We start from the raw sequence: 14,139 nt of genomic DNA, 5'->3' as shown, positions 1-14,139 counted from the left end.
GAAACATTAATAAATCCTCTGGTAAAAGGAAAGCTGAGTCCTCCTCGCCCCCCCGCCCCCATACACACACGCATACATACAACATACACACACCTCTCTCACAGGACACAAAGCTTTGAACAAACTTTGGTGCCTTCATGGTCAACCCATCTGTTGCAGGCTTATGAGGAGAACATGTATGGTAGCAAATACCAGTGGATCATCCCAGGCTGGTATGAGCCTTCCTGGTGGGAGCAGGTACATACAGAAGCCAACTCATCCCGCTGTCTCCGGAAGAATCTGCTTGCTGCCATGGAGGGCTACATCGGCGTGGACTTCGAACCCCTGAGCTCCAAGCAGATCAAGACCATCTCAGGAAAGGTCAGTGCCTTGGTCTGTCCATCTCAGCCCCTGAATCCATCTCCTTTGATCATCTTACCCGATTATGTTGGCAAAAAGTGTCCTTTGCTGTGTGTCTTTGAGGAAATCACTTGACCTCTCTGAGCTTCACTTATCTATTAAATGGGAATAGTCAGCCATCCACTGCATTCCGACCTAGGAAACTGTGGTCATTAAATGAGGGAAGGGTGTTTTGTAAGCTCATAACACAATGTACACATAAGGGGTGAAGTTGTGGCTTTTACCATGCCAACTACAAGCATTGCCTCTCAGGCTCTGTTATGGTTTTATCCTGTGCCCCTCAGACCTGGAATATCGTTTCTCAGTCACACTGATGCTCCTGTCAACTGGAAAAGTAAGACCCTCTAGTAGATTGGGGGAACATGTGCTGTAGACCAGCCAGACTGGTTTGAACCCCAATTTTGCAGCTTACCAGCTGTGACCTCGAACGTGAGTTTTCCAAGCCACTCTTTCCTCTTCTGTATAATAGTGGTGAAAATACCCTCCTCTGGGGTTAAAAGGAGGACAGAGAGCAGATTGCGGAAGATGGCTAATGTGGTGCCTGCTACCTCTGTACTATCACGACAGAGAGGAGGACCTAGGCAGGTCACTTAAGTTCCTGGGGCCTCCATATGCTCTCACCAGGGGTTATGAACCTGTGCCCTGCTTACCCAGCAGTGCTGTGAGGGAACCAGGCAATATGGCATATGCAAAAGTATTTCAAAAGCACATGCACTGTTCTCTATCAATGTGAGTGTTGTCAAAAATCAGATGATGACAGCCCCGGTGAAGATGGTAACATTCATCGCTCAGTTTTAACTACCAGCCAAAATTCGGTACAGCAGTGCATGTCATTCTTTCCTGTCTTCTCAGAGCTCAGATTGTCCAATTCTGTGCTCAACTTGAGTTCTTAAAGTCACAAATTCACTAAAAGAATAAACTGCATGTAAAGTAAAAAATATATGTGTTATTTTTATCCATTATTTAATCTCAGTTGGAGCCAACTCTACAAGAATAGTTTATTGATTTGTCAAAAAAAATGGCAGATCATTAGGATACACTTTGTAAACAACTCCTTAGATCATGCTGGCACCTGAGAGATCCTAGAAAAACATTCTGGTTAGAAAAGCTCGGAAGAAATATTTTTATGCCAAAATCAATGGTTTTGAGATGCTGAATAATAAGTAGGAAGAACTCATTATATTTCAGCAAGTATTATTATTAAAAGTGTCAAAGCTTGCAGTTTATTAGAAGATACTTGGTATAGGGATACCCTGTGCTTTAATCTAAAAATAGTATAAAATTTGAGGAAAATACAAAAACAAAGGGGAAAAATTTCTATGTGAGCAGACAGCAGAATAATTAAACTGAGAGATTTAAAGAAAAGCAAAGAAGTAAATGATTACACATAAGATCTGTGAAGCTAGGTGGTGGTGCAGGCCGGGAGACGCCATGAGAAGGGCCTCAACTGTCATCCTAGGGAGCATGGCTGTGACCTGGGGAAGTGAGCACAGGTGTCAGCTGTGCACGGGGATGCATTTTGGGAAGATCATTTTTTTCAGTGTTCCTTGTAGCAAATATTTTCACTTTATAACCAATTATTTCCCAGGTCACTCACTTTGCTTTTTTATTTTATTGGGGGGGTGGTGCTGGTCAGGAGGCTGACTTTACCCCTATATTGCTATGCCTGTGAATGGGAGACCTCAGCGCTATTCCTGTGGCTGTTCATTTCATTTCTCGCTGTGGGTGACTGATGCCTAGGCCTCCCAGGATGACGCGATGCCTTGGGAGCAGAGGCAGACTCATGGTTTATGGCAGCTTCCAAAATTCCAGAAAACCCAGTCCCTGTCCCCAAAATCTTGAGGCAAGAGACAGCATTTCGTACATTATCCCAAGGTTACAAGATGATTAAAGTTACTCAGAGGCCTTTTTGCCTCTTAGAATCAGAGAGCCTTAAGGCTCCCCAAGAGATTCTGCAGACCAGCCTCCCATCAGATTCTCAGATCCTTCCAGGACCAAAGGACTTACTATTTTTCCCTTCATGTCTCTTACTGGTCCCTTGTCAAAACTAAACAGTCTGTCCCTCCAGTTGTAACTCACAGGTTCCATGGCTGGGATTAAGGGCAAAATCTAAGGGAGTGCCAAAAACCTCAGTAATCAAAATAAAAAATATTTTAATGCAATATTTTTTTAAAGTCAAAATTAATGCAAAAATCCATGGTGAACAAAATATCAAAATTTTAAATAAAGACAAGATCCTCAGGACCACTGGAATTAGGATAAACTCAGTGATTTGAATCACACAATTGCAGGACTAGATCTTATCTTTATTTAAGATTTTGATATTTTGTTCATTATAGGCTTTTTATATTAGTCTTGATTTATTAAAATATTACTTATCTTGATTACTGAGGGTTTTGGCTCCCTCTTAAATTCTGCACTGAGAGGGAGTACCTTGTTCACCTCTCCCTGATCCTGGCCCCAAACAAGTTGTATCTGCCAAGCCTCTTCCTGGGCTGAGCCACCCTTTGTCCTTGCTCTTGTTGAACGCTCTCTCCCCAGGGTGCAGGGCCCAGAATTACTAAAGCATTCCTATTTGTGATCTGACCACAAGCCAACTTCCCCAACCAATCTTCCAGAGTCTATGGTCAAAGAAAGTTCTAGTGAGTTGAGAAATGTTTCTTGAATTGGAATTTGCATTTGATATGACTGCTGAGGGGATGGATGGTGGTCAGCATGGCATGGGCTGCTGGGTTGATGCCTGTATTTTGGGGTCCATCAGTGTCCATGAAGATAAGCAAACATGTAGAACCATCCCAAGTCAACGGGCTCTTGCCATCCTCACTGTTTACATGTAGGGAAGCTAAGGGGCAGAAGGGACACCCTTGAGATCCCTGTAGTGGGTTGAATAATGACCCCCTAAACCCTGGAATCCTATGAACATGACCTTATTTAGAGAAAAAGATCTTCGAAGATGTCATTAACTTATGATCTTGAGATGAGATTATACATGATTACTTGGGTAGGCCCTAAATCCAATAACAGGTGTCCTCAAAGAAGAAAGGAAGAGAGAGAAGGTCACACGAAGACAGAGGCAGAGACTGAAGTGATGTATCTGCACCACAAAGAGCGCCAAGGACAGCTGGCAGGCCCTGGGGCTGGGAGAGGCTAGGACGATTCTCCCCTGGAGCCTCCAGAGGGAAGCAGCCCTGCCATCATCTTGGTGTCAGACTTTTGGTCTCCAGAACTGTGAGAGAATACATTTCTGTTGTTTTAAGCTACCTAGTTTGTGGAAATTTGTTATGGCAGGCCCAGGAAGTGAATACAGTTTTCTGGAAGGTCAGGGAGAGATCCAGGACTTGAAGCCAGGACTGCCAGTTCCGCATGCTGGGCACCTTCCTCTCTCTACCATGCTGTCCCTCTAGACCTGTGACATGCTTAGGAACAGAATGCACCCAAATAAGTCCTTTCTGTGACATGTCAGCAAGCCCCTGTTGGTAAGTGGCATAGTAGGAGCATACAGGTCCGGTAATTGGGAGAGCTGGCACAAATTCTGGCATTCCCAACAATTAATTCATCTAGTCACACTCTCTCCCTGGGTCTCAGTATTTTCAACTGAAAATGAGAGGTTTGGACCACAGAACTCCTGGTGCCCTTTCCCAGCTAAGTTCTCTATGGTACTTGGTTATTACGTCAAACTGTGATGACACAATCATAATGTTAAACCCTGGAGTTCCCAGGACAAAGTGACTGCTGAGAGAGAAGGTCACATAATCAGATGAAACAGTTTTCCCTCTTGGAATGCATTCTCCAAGGCTCCCTCTTTCATCAGCCTGTCTCCAGCCTCAAGCCGTCCTCAGCTCTCTCATCGGCACCCAGGAGATCCCTAGTAGGAGGAATAAGAAGGTCACAGCCTCCCTCCAAGCATATTCATCAGTCCCTTTCTATTGGAATTTCCAATGATGGGACCAATGCAGACCTTCTGGCTTCCCTAGCACATTCAGAGCTCAGTCTTCCAAGACCTTACGATGACAGCCTCGGGACACTGGCTTTGGCTCTGATGTCTTTTCTTTTTCTCCCCATTGAAGGTCCTCATCACCACTCTACTCCCTCAGGATGACTGTTGACATTGATGATTTCCAGTGTCAGTTTTCAGAGTCCCATTACGTTTGCTTCCATGGTTAGTATTTGCGATTCTGGCCAGATTTCTCCAATGATGGCTCAGGCTGCCTATAAGGACTTCTTCCCGTTATGGTTCCCCTGCTGAGATATGAAGCTGGGCGAGGCACCAGATGGAGATGTTCACAGAACCCTGGAATCAGTGGGGACCTCAGAGGTGGCCCCAACACTGCATCAAAGACACAGGCTCATTCTCTGAAAGAGTTTTATAATATTTTCTGGCAAGAAGCTTCTGCGACCCTCTGCGACTATTTATTCAACAGAACTGGAAGAAACACAAATCTAGTGAGTCCTCAACTTAGAGCCAGTGACCCATGAACCGCTGCACCCAGCTCATTGTCACTATCACAGGAGCTTCATGACAAAGAACATGGAGCTTTTAGGGATGAGGTAAAACAGAAGAATCTTACAAGGTGCCAGATACAAAATGGATGCTTAACAAATTATAGTTCTCGTCGTTCTTCGGCACAGAAGCTGCAGGGGTAGGAAAAAGGAGTGAGATGAATGATGAGTCCATAACTCAAAGTTATGTGAGGGAGGGAACAGACTAAAGAATTGGGATTACTTTTGATTTTTTTAAAGTAATTGTTTTTGTTTAAATAGAATACCCATGTACCCAGCGCCCAGGCTAAAAAAAAAAAAAAATTACTAGCAATCTAAAAGCCATCCTCATGCCCTCATCCTGTGGCCCATTTAATACCCACAGCCGGAAGTAACCATTCTTCTGACTACTATCACTATACAGATGTCTGTTTTTTGAATATTAAATGAAATCATACAGTATATGAGATCCGTCCGAAAAAGTCCAGCCATTGCTAATATAATGAGAACTGTTTGTGTGACATTGGTGTAACCTGGCAGCCAAGGAGAGTGGACTAGAATGTGCATGTGTGAACAGTGATGACTTCACTTTACGTCAGTGGGGGGAGTAAATGCCATTGAGTGAGCAGGTGCACTGTGTGGCCATCACATTCAACATGCCTGAGCGAGTAGAGCAAGGCATCTGGATCAAATTTTGTGTTAAGCTTGAACATTCCTCCATGGAAACTATTCAGATGATTCAGAAGGCCACAGCTATGGGCAACTGGTGATTGGCAGCTTCATCAAAACAGTGTGCCTGCTCATGCATCGCGTCTCGTGAAGAATTTTTTGGTGAAACATCAAATCACCCAGGTGACTCAGCCACCCTACAGCCCAGGTTTGGTGCCCCGTGACTTCTGGCTTTTCCCAAAACTAAAATCACCTTTGAAAGGGAAGAGAACTGTTGATGAGATTCAGGAAAATCGGAGGGACAGCGGATGGTGATTGAGAAAACTGTGTGAGGTCCCAAGGTGCCTACTTTAAAGGGGACTGAGTCGTCATTGTCCCCCCCCTATGTATCTTTATCTTCTTCAACAAAATGTCTCTTTTTCAGATTATATGGCTGGATACCTTCTGGACAGACCTTCGTATACTGTTTGGGGCCTTCCTCTTTCACACAGGATTACGTTAGTGAGATTAGTTTATGCTGTCCCGTGTAGACATTTGTTTATTTTCACTGCTGTATGAGTATTCTATTGTTTGGCTATTGTGAATAATGTTGCTTTGGACATTATCGTACGTCTCTTGGTAAATACTTTGAAATCCCTTTTCTATAGTAAGTGTTCTGATCTGTCCAGTTACTTTTTTAGTATCTTCAGGTTTAGGGTGGATTAGTCTTGCTGGTACTTATTCTACCTCACCCTTCAATGGCTCCCATCATCTGTTTTTCCCACAGTTTTTTTTTTTTTTTAATCTACTTTTATTTGCCATAAGCCCGTATGCTTATGGGACAAAAGCGTAAGTGATTGTAGTTCTGAAATTTGTTAATTTTTCTCTTTATCCACAGTGATTTTGCAATTCTTTATATTCCGCATCTTCAGATATTGGTGAGGGTATGATCTTGTATAGAATTTTGCAGCTATAAGGCCATTAGTACAGTTCAGGAACTTTGGGGAGGTTAATTAAACACACAGTTTGCATTGTCTTCGGCTGCCTGGAAATCCTCGAAATGGTATTTTTTAATCAACAGAAATTCTTGATTTTAATGAAGCCTACCCCAAGGTCATGCAGATATTTTCTTCTGTTGTCTTTTAGAAGTGTTATTATTTTACCTTTCACATTTAGATCGACAGTCAACCTGCAGTTGATTTTGGGTATGATGTGAGGTAAGAAACAAGATTCCTTTTCTTTCTTTCTTTTTCATAAGGGTATCTAATTGATCCATTATCAGTTATTGAAAAGGCCACCTTTTTTCCCACACTGTGCTGCCATATTACCTTTATCATAAATCAAATGACTGCATATATCTGTTTCTGTTTATATGATTTCTTTTCCCTTCCATTTGTTTGTTTTTCACCAAAACACCTTAATACTATACTATATTATACTATAATACTATACTTAATACTTATACTTAATACTATAGCCTTAATTACTATAGCTTTATAATAAGTCCTGATAACTGTTATATTAATAAGACCTCCCTCTTCTTTCATAGTTGTTCTTAGCTATTTTTGTCTCTGTGCACTTCTGTATGCACTTGTGGGTCAGGTTATCAGCATACACAGACATGCACACAAACCTGCTCTGGTTTTTGTTGGAATATTGTTGAATCTGTAGATCAATTTAGGAAAAACTGACATCCTAATATTATAGAATCTTCCAATCCATGATTTTTATATACCCCTACATTTACTTAGATCTTCTTTAATTTCTCTCAAAAATGTTTTATAATTATCTGTGTAGAATTCTTGCACATATTTTGTTTATTTATATCTAGGTACTTGATATAGTTTGGTGAGTACATGTTCAAATGACTATTGACTGCATACTTAGGGTTGAAATTTCTGAATTATAAGATTTACATATATTCAGCTTTAGCAGACACTGTCAAACAATTTCTAAAGTAGTTGCACCAATTTACACACTCACCAACAGTGACTGAGAGTTCCAGTTGGTTTGTGTGCTCACCAGCATTTGGTATTATCATCTTTTTAATTTTAGCTAACCTGTGGGTGTGTAGTTTTTATTTACATTTCTCTGATGACCAATGAAATTGGGCATCTTTTCATATCTTTATTGGCCATTCTGGTATTCTCTTTTATAAACTGCCTAGTCAGGTCTTTTGCCCATTATTCCCCTTGGAGTCTCTGCCTATTTTTTATTGATTTATAAAATTTCTTTTTATATTCTGGATATAAATTCTTGGATGGTTATATGTATATCTTCTCCTGTTCTGTATTTTATCTTTTTACTCACTTAATGATGTATTTTGATGAACAGAAATTCTTTTTATTTTTTATCCTCACTCAAGGACATTTTTTCATTGCTTTTAGAGAGAGGAAGGGAAAGAGAGAAACATTGATGTGAGAAAGAAACATTGATTGACTGCCTCCCATACGTGCCCCAACCAGGGACAGAACCCACAAGCTAGTATGTGCCCTGACAGGGAATCAAACCAGCAATCTTTTGTTTATGGAACAATGCTCCAACCAACTGAGCCACACCAGCCAGGGCTGATAAACTAATTGTAATGTCATCCAGTTTATTAGTCTTCTTTATGATTAGTGTATTTGTGTCCTGTTTAAGTGTCTTTGCCCACGCAAGCTCATGACGATATTTTCCTATCTTGTCTTTTAGAAGTTGTGTTTTACCTTTCACATTTAGATGTAGAATCCACATGGAATTAATTTTGTGTATGGTCTGAGGTAAGATCAAGGTTAATTGTTTTCAATATGGATAACCAATTGATTTGGGACCACTCATCATCCCCACCCCCTGTGCTACAGCAGTCACCCTTGTCATACATTGAATGACTTTATATAGTGTGGGTCTGTTTCTGGGCTTCCGGTTCTCTTCCATTGGTTGATTTGTCTGCCCTTTAACCAATACCACACTGTCTTAATAATTGAAGCTTTATAAAAGACCAGATACCTGGTAGGGTAAGTCCTTCATCTTTGTTGTTCTCCTTTAAGATTTTCTTGGATGTTCATGGCCCTGGTGTAATTTTTCACTGAGATCTACTCATATATTTACATGTTCTATTACTTTTTCATTCCTCCCTGCATTTCTGTTCTTCTGTTTATGATCATTTCTTTCTGCCTGAAGAACTCTTCTTAGTCTTCTCTTCCTGTGTGTTTGCTGGAAACAAATGCTCTCAGTTTCTGTTATCTGAAATCTTCTTTCTTTCCCCTTTAATTTTGAGGGGTATGTTAACTAGGTGTAGAATTCTTGATGATCTATTATTTTCTTTCAGCACTTTAGGACATCATTTTATTGTCTTTCAGCTTTCATTATTTCTACTAAGTCAGCTGTCAGTCTTGTTGTTGCTCTTTTGAAGGTAATGCATTTTTTCTTCTTTTTTTTCCTTCTGGCTGCTTTTTAAGATTTTTGGTTTTGTTTTGGTCTTCAGCAGTTTTACAAAGCTTTGCTTAAGTGAGTTTTTGTTGTGTGTGTTTATGTTGACTGGAGTTCACAGAGCTTTATAGAACATCATGAATCTGTAGGTTGATGTATGTTTGGGGAAACTGAAGGATAATATTGCTTTAAATACTGCTTCTGCCTATTCTCTCTTTCCTCACATTTCAGGATGGCAATTATACATATGCTATACATTTTCAACATTGTTTATGTTCATGTCTTATTTTCCATTCTTTTTTCCTTTCTGTACTTCAGTCTGAATATTTACTAATAAACTTCCTTCCAATTCACTAAGCTGTTTTCTGCTGTGTCCAATATGCTGCTTCATCCATTTACAAGTTCTTATTTTCAGTTATTACAGTTTTGACATTTAGAATTTCCATTTTATTTTCTTTTTCTTTCACAGATCCCAGTCCTCTGGTGATATTCTATATATTTTAATCTATGTTGTGAATATATAAATCATGCTATTTTAGAGTTCATGTCTAGTAACTTTCAGATTTGGATCACCTGTGGGTCTATTTCTCTATTTTACTTTTCTTCTTTCCCAAATTACTCACTTCTTTTCTTTCTTTTTTTCTTTTTTTAATTTTTAAATTTTTTTTTTTTTTTTGGTTTTTCAATTACAGTTGTCCCCTTTTCTCCCAATTTCTCTCCCCCACCCAACCCACCCCCTCTCCCGCAATCATATCCCTCTCCGTTGTCCATGTCCATGAGTCATTTATATATGTTCTTTGACTAAACCCTTCCCTTACTTATCCCCCTTCTCTCCCTCCCCCCTCCCCACTATTGACTGCTATTCTGCTCTTTGTTCTATTTAGTTCTTTTGTTTGTGTTGCTCTTTAGTTTCCTGTGTTAGGTGATATCATATGGTATTTTTCTTTCTTTGCCTGGCTTATTTCACTAAGCAAAATTCTTTCTAGTTCCATCCATGTTGTTGCAAATGGCAGGAGTTCCTTCTTTCTTTCTGCTACATAGTATTCCATCTTTCTTTTTTTTTTTAATTATGTGGTCTTATCTTAGTGTACATGGTAAATTGATTAATTGATGTGGCAATGAAAATCTGTGGAGGCTACAGATGGTGTTATCTTTCTCCAGAGAAGATGTATTTGTCTTCAAGTAGGCAGCTAGGATAGGGACAGATCACTTTAATCCAGTCAAGAACTGCGATGATTCACGTTTGATTTGGGGTTTTGTAAAGCCTGGCCTATTTTGGTTTGCCCTTACTTCTGGTATTTGCCTTTCTGAATTCTCAGCTGAAATTCTGGGGTGTTTACTGGCCCTGGACTCCAACTGTCACCTTCCTGATACTGTAAAACTCTAAATGCTTCTGCTTATTTGCCCAGCCCCTCAGCACCATGTTTTGCTTGGCTTCTCAGCCTCTTGCTTTACATAGCTTAGTCATCACCAAATAGTTCAAGTGCAAATGCCAATCTGAATACCGGGCTCACGTTTTTTATCTCCCAGACCCTGGCACTACAAGTCTTGCTGCTCTGATATCCCTAAACTATTGGGTTTTTGTCTGTTTGTTTGTTTGTTTTCCCTGGAAACTCTGATCTAATGGTTTCTGTTTCTGCCACGAGCCTTCCAAGTTATCAAATGCTTCAGGAAGAAACAGCAAAGAATGCTGGACTCTTCTCCAAGCACTTCTCTCCCCAGAATCTTAGCTCCTCAGTTCCTGGACATCCTGGTTGCATTCTGATGCATTTCTATATCTCTTTATAGATTCTATTCTGCTTTTCTTAACTTTCTTCAGAAGAGCTTTGGTCTGACATAAGCTATTTCATCCATCGTCAGAGTAGAAGTCTACAATAAGACTATTTCACTTAAAAGGAGAAGAGCCTTTGGGGGTGGGGTAAGCACGTCACTGTCTTCGGCTCTTTGCGTGCAGTAAGAAAGAGCAGGCATTTCTTGCAGTTTCCCAGGAAGATGCAGCATGCTGAAGATAAGTTACAGGGACATAGACATGAATTCTGCATCTGGAGGGACAATCCCATAGACATCAAGAATTCCTCCCGTGAAAGGCTCTGCCTGAGGGAGAGTGAGCTTCCCAACACTGGAAGAGTCTCAGAAGGAGCTCAACAAACCTGGAAGTTGCTACTGAAAAGATCCAATAATCAGTTTATAGAAGAGACTTAATCAGTGGTACCTGACCTGTGTATTATTGACATCTTAGAAGATTTTTAAAAGTACAGATGTCTAAGTTACCTCCCAGGCATACTGAAACAAAATGCAGAGCCTGGCACCTGCGTTTTTATCATGCTCTCAAGTGGTGTACAAACTGGAGTATAGAAACCAATAGACTAAAGGAGACTTTGTGATTCCAGCATCTTATAAGGAATTCTAGGGAGAAAGTCTGCCAGTTTTACAGCTGCGGGGGGAAGGGGTGGGGGATGGCTGTTGGAGAAGTGTCCTTTCCTCCTCTGTTCAGTCTGTGAGGCCCCCTCCTCCAAAAGCAAGACTCCACTTGGTCCTGTTGGGATGACAAACCCAAAAGATTTAGTCACACTATGGGGTTAGCAAGCCTGTGTGGGCTAGCCTCGGAGCCTAACCACTATTTATAACAGAGTTTCTGTGGGAAATTATGTTCCAAGTTCCAACAACTCCTTTCAAAAGATGCTGGAGCACAACCTGTCAGTAATTGGGACAATCTATATTAAGTTATTTTCTCAGAAGGTTGTAGCATCTCATACACTTGCCCTCAGACAATGAGTAATTAATCAGCTTTCCGTGTGGGCTTTACAATGGAAGAAGTTCTGCCCCAAATAATCAGAGGCCTGCTTTAAGCGCAACTATTACTTTTTCTAAGACAATTGTTTCTTCCTGCTGTCATTGCTCTGCCCTCGGGAGCGGTGCTGGCTTCACCGGGGAAGTGATGAATGGCCTGGGATGCAAGGTGGTAGCAAACACTCCAGCGTGGTGCTTGCAAAGACGGTGAGGATGAGGTCACCTATCAGGGTTTAGCTACCCCTGTGTCCTATTCCAAGGACTCTGCCCACGGAAAGGAGGTAAGCAGCCATATTTCCAGTGTTCTCCACCCTCCTTCTGCCCTTGTCCCGGAACGAAGGACAGTTTTTGAGATAGAAAAGACACAGATTTATAAGTACACATGTAAAAAGGATCTATAGGGGCTTGTGTTGGTCCCAAGGTCAAATTGAATAAACAGTACACGATAGGATCTCAATCCCCCTAGTGTCCCCACAAAAAATAAACCAACCCTCAATAAACTATATTAAGGAAGTTTTAAAATGGCATACATTTACCTCCTGGTGAGGCCACACTCAGATCTGGACTCCGGACTTTAAGAGGGTCACAGAAACCTTGAAGTATGCCCCAGTGGCGTGTTCTGGATAGACAAGGAAGAGGTCTGGAGACGTCATCTGAATGTAATCATTAGGTTGACCAAACAGGACTCAAAAACAGACACCAGCAGCCCCAAATGCCTCTGTGTGCATCAGAAAGAGCTCACAGGAGCAAAATCCAGGAGGAGAGACGTCAAAGGGACGTGATTCATTTTATGCCTAAAGCAATTAATTAAAAGAATACACATTCAAGTAATTTTAGTACTTTTAAAATAGCCAGTAGCTGCATTAACCAGAAATCGATTCATAATGCATTTAAACATCAAAGAAAAATACAGCCAAATAGTAAAAGGTGGAAAAATAACAAGGATGCATTAAAAGAAAACATTAAAGTTATGACTACCACCATAGCAGTAGGGTATTAAAGGGCAATGTGCTTAAGAAATAAAAATAATGAAAGGAACTCACTATAATCATTAATCAGAGAAATGCAAATTAAAAGGAGATATACTTTTTTCTTAACCTAACAAACTAACAATGTCTTTTAAAATTAAAATACCTGTTGTTGTCAAAGATACAGGGAAATGGGTACTTTCATACCCAGTGGAATTTTACCTTTTTATATTTAAGGAGAATTAATTGGCCCTATCTATAGATGCACGAATAGTCTTTGAGTTTTGTATCCCATTTGCCTCAGCAGTTATACTTTTGGGAATTTATTCTGAAAAAGATAATTATCAGTGGGTGTTTAGAAAATTTAGATACAAGGATGCTTTTGCTTGAAGGTCCAATAATTGGAAGGTGTTAAGGAAGTAAAGGTAGGCCGTGCACACCCCAGGGTCTGCTGACCCCTGGTCTCCGGTCCTGTCTCAGGGTCTCCAGGGCGTCCTGGGCAAGCGGCTTCCTGCTGCCAGGTGGAAGAACCCACGCTCATGTCATGGATCTTGACTCTTCGTAGCAGTGGCTGGGATTTGTGGGCGCCTACTGTGTCCTGAACCCTGGATCGGGCACTTTGCATGCTTCGTCTCACTGAACCCTCAGGCCACCCAACAAGGGACAACATGGAGACGTGGGGACACAGGACTCACCTCAGGTCACAGTGAGCAAACCACAGAGCTGGGGCTGGAGGGCAGGTCGGCCTGCTTCCACATCCCATGTCATCACACCTGGCCAGGCTCTGGCCTCTGTTGCTGAGGGGAAACTTCTAGGGCACTTGGTCCAACATCCGCATTTTGTGGATGGAGAAACTGAGACTTAGAAAGGGTCTCTGTAGGTATTGTCTTGTTCTGGTGACACCTCAGTGATCAAGACAGCATCTTTGACTCCGTGGAGCTTCATTCTAGCTGTGGGGAGGGAAGCTGGACCAACAGACAAGTAAACACATCAGTAGGAAAATCGCAGAACATGAAAAGTACAATAAAGAAGATAAAAGCAGTGGCTAGAGAATGCCTGCAGTGAGGGGGTTGTAGAAAGGGTAGGTCAGGAAAGCTGTCCCCAAGAAGGGACAAGTGCTGACATTTGAAGACCGAGAATATCATGCAAGGACCTGGGGAAGAAGCTCTCTGGCAGAGGAAAGGGCTAGTGCAGAAGCCACTTGATGTGATCGAAGGACCCAAAAGGTTTAGAAGAAGAGAGGCCTCCCGATGGGCCGTTTCATGCTCCCCCAGGAAGAGTGAAATGGTGAAGGGTGACTGTGGAGAGCCAGCCCCAGGGCGGTGTGGCGGGTGGGGCTGAGCTGGGCTGGCCACGGTGCCGTCACCTTGAAGAACCCTGGGTTTGCAGAGAGTTTCTGCTGTGCATTTTGAGTGATGAATGGAATGTGACGGCTGGACATGATGCA

The 14,139-nt window shown here is 41.6% G+C and overlaps 1 protein-coding gene across 1 annotated transcript in view; it reads left to right on the top strand.

Moving 5' to 3' along the window:
* Positions 1-14,139, top strand: part of GABBR2 (gamma-aminobutyric acid type B receptor subunit 2) — a 340,480-nt gene that overhangs the window by 186,807 nt on the left and 139,534 nt on the right. The window contains exon 6 of the mRNA XM_090274483.1: positions 160-360. Within this exon, the coding sequence (XP_090130609.1) occupies positions 160-360 (201 nt within the window). The remainder of the gene's footprint in view (positions 1-159; positions 361-14,139) is intronic.

Source organism: Furipterus horrens, unplaced genomic scaffold, assembly GCF_987537825.1.
Source record: "Furipterus horrens unplaced genomic scaffold, mFurHor1.1.pri manual_scaffold_4, whole genome shotgun sequence".
Classification (NCBI taxonomy): Eukaryota; Metazoa; Chordata; class Mammalia; order Chiroptera; family Furipteridae; genus Furipterus; species Furipterus horrens.
The sequence above is the reverse complement of the archived record's forward strand: the minus strand, read 5'-3'. Positions and strand labels throughout refer to the sequence as shown.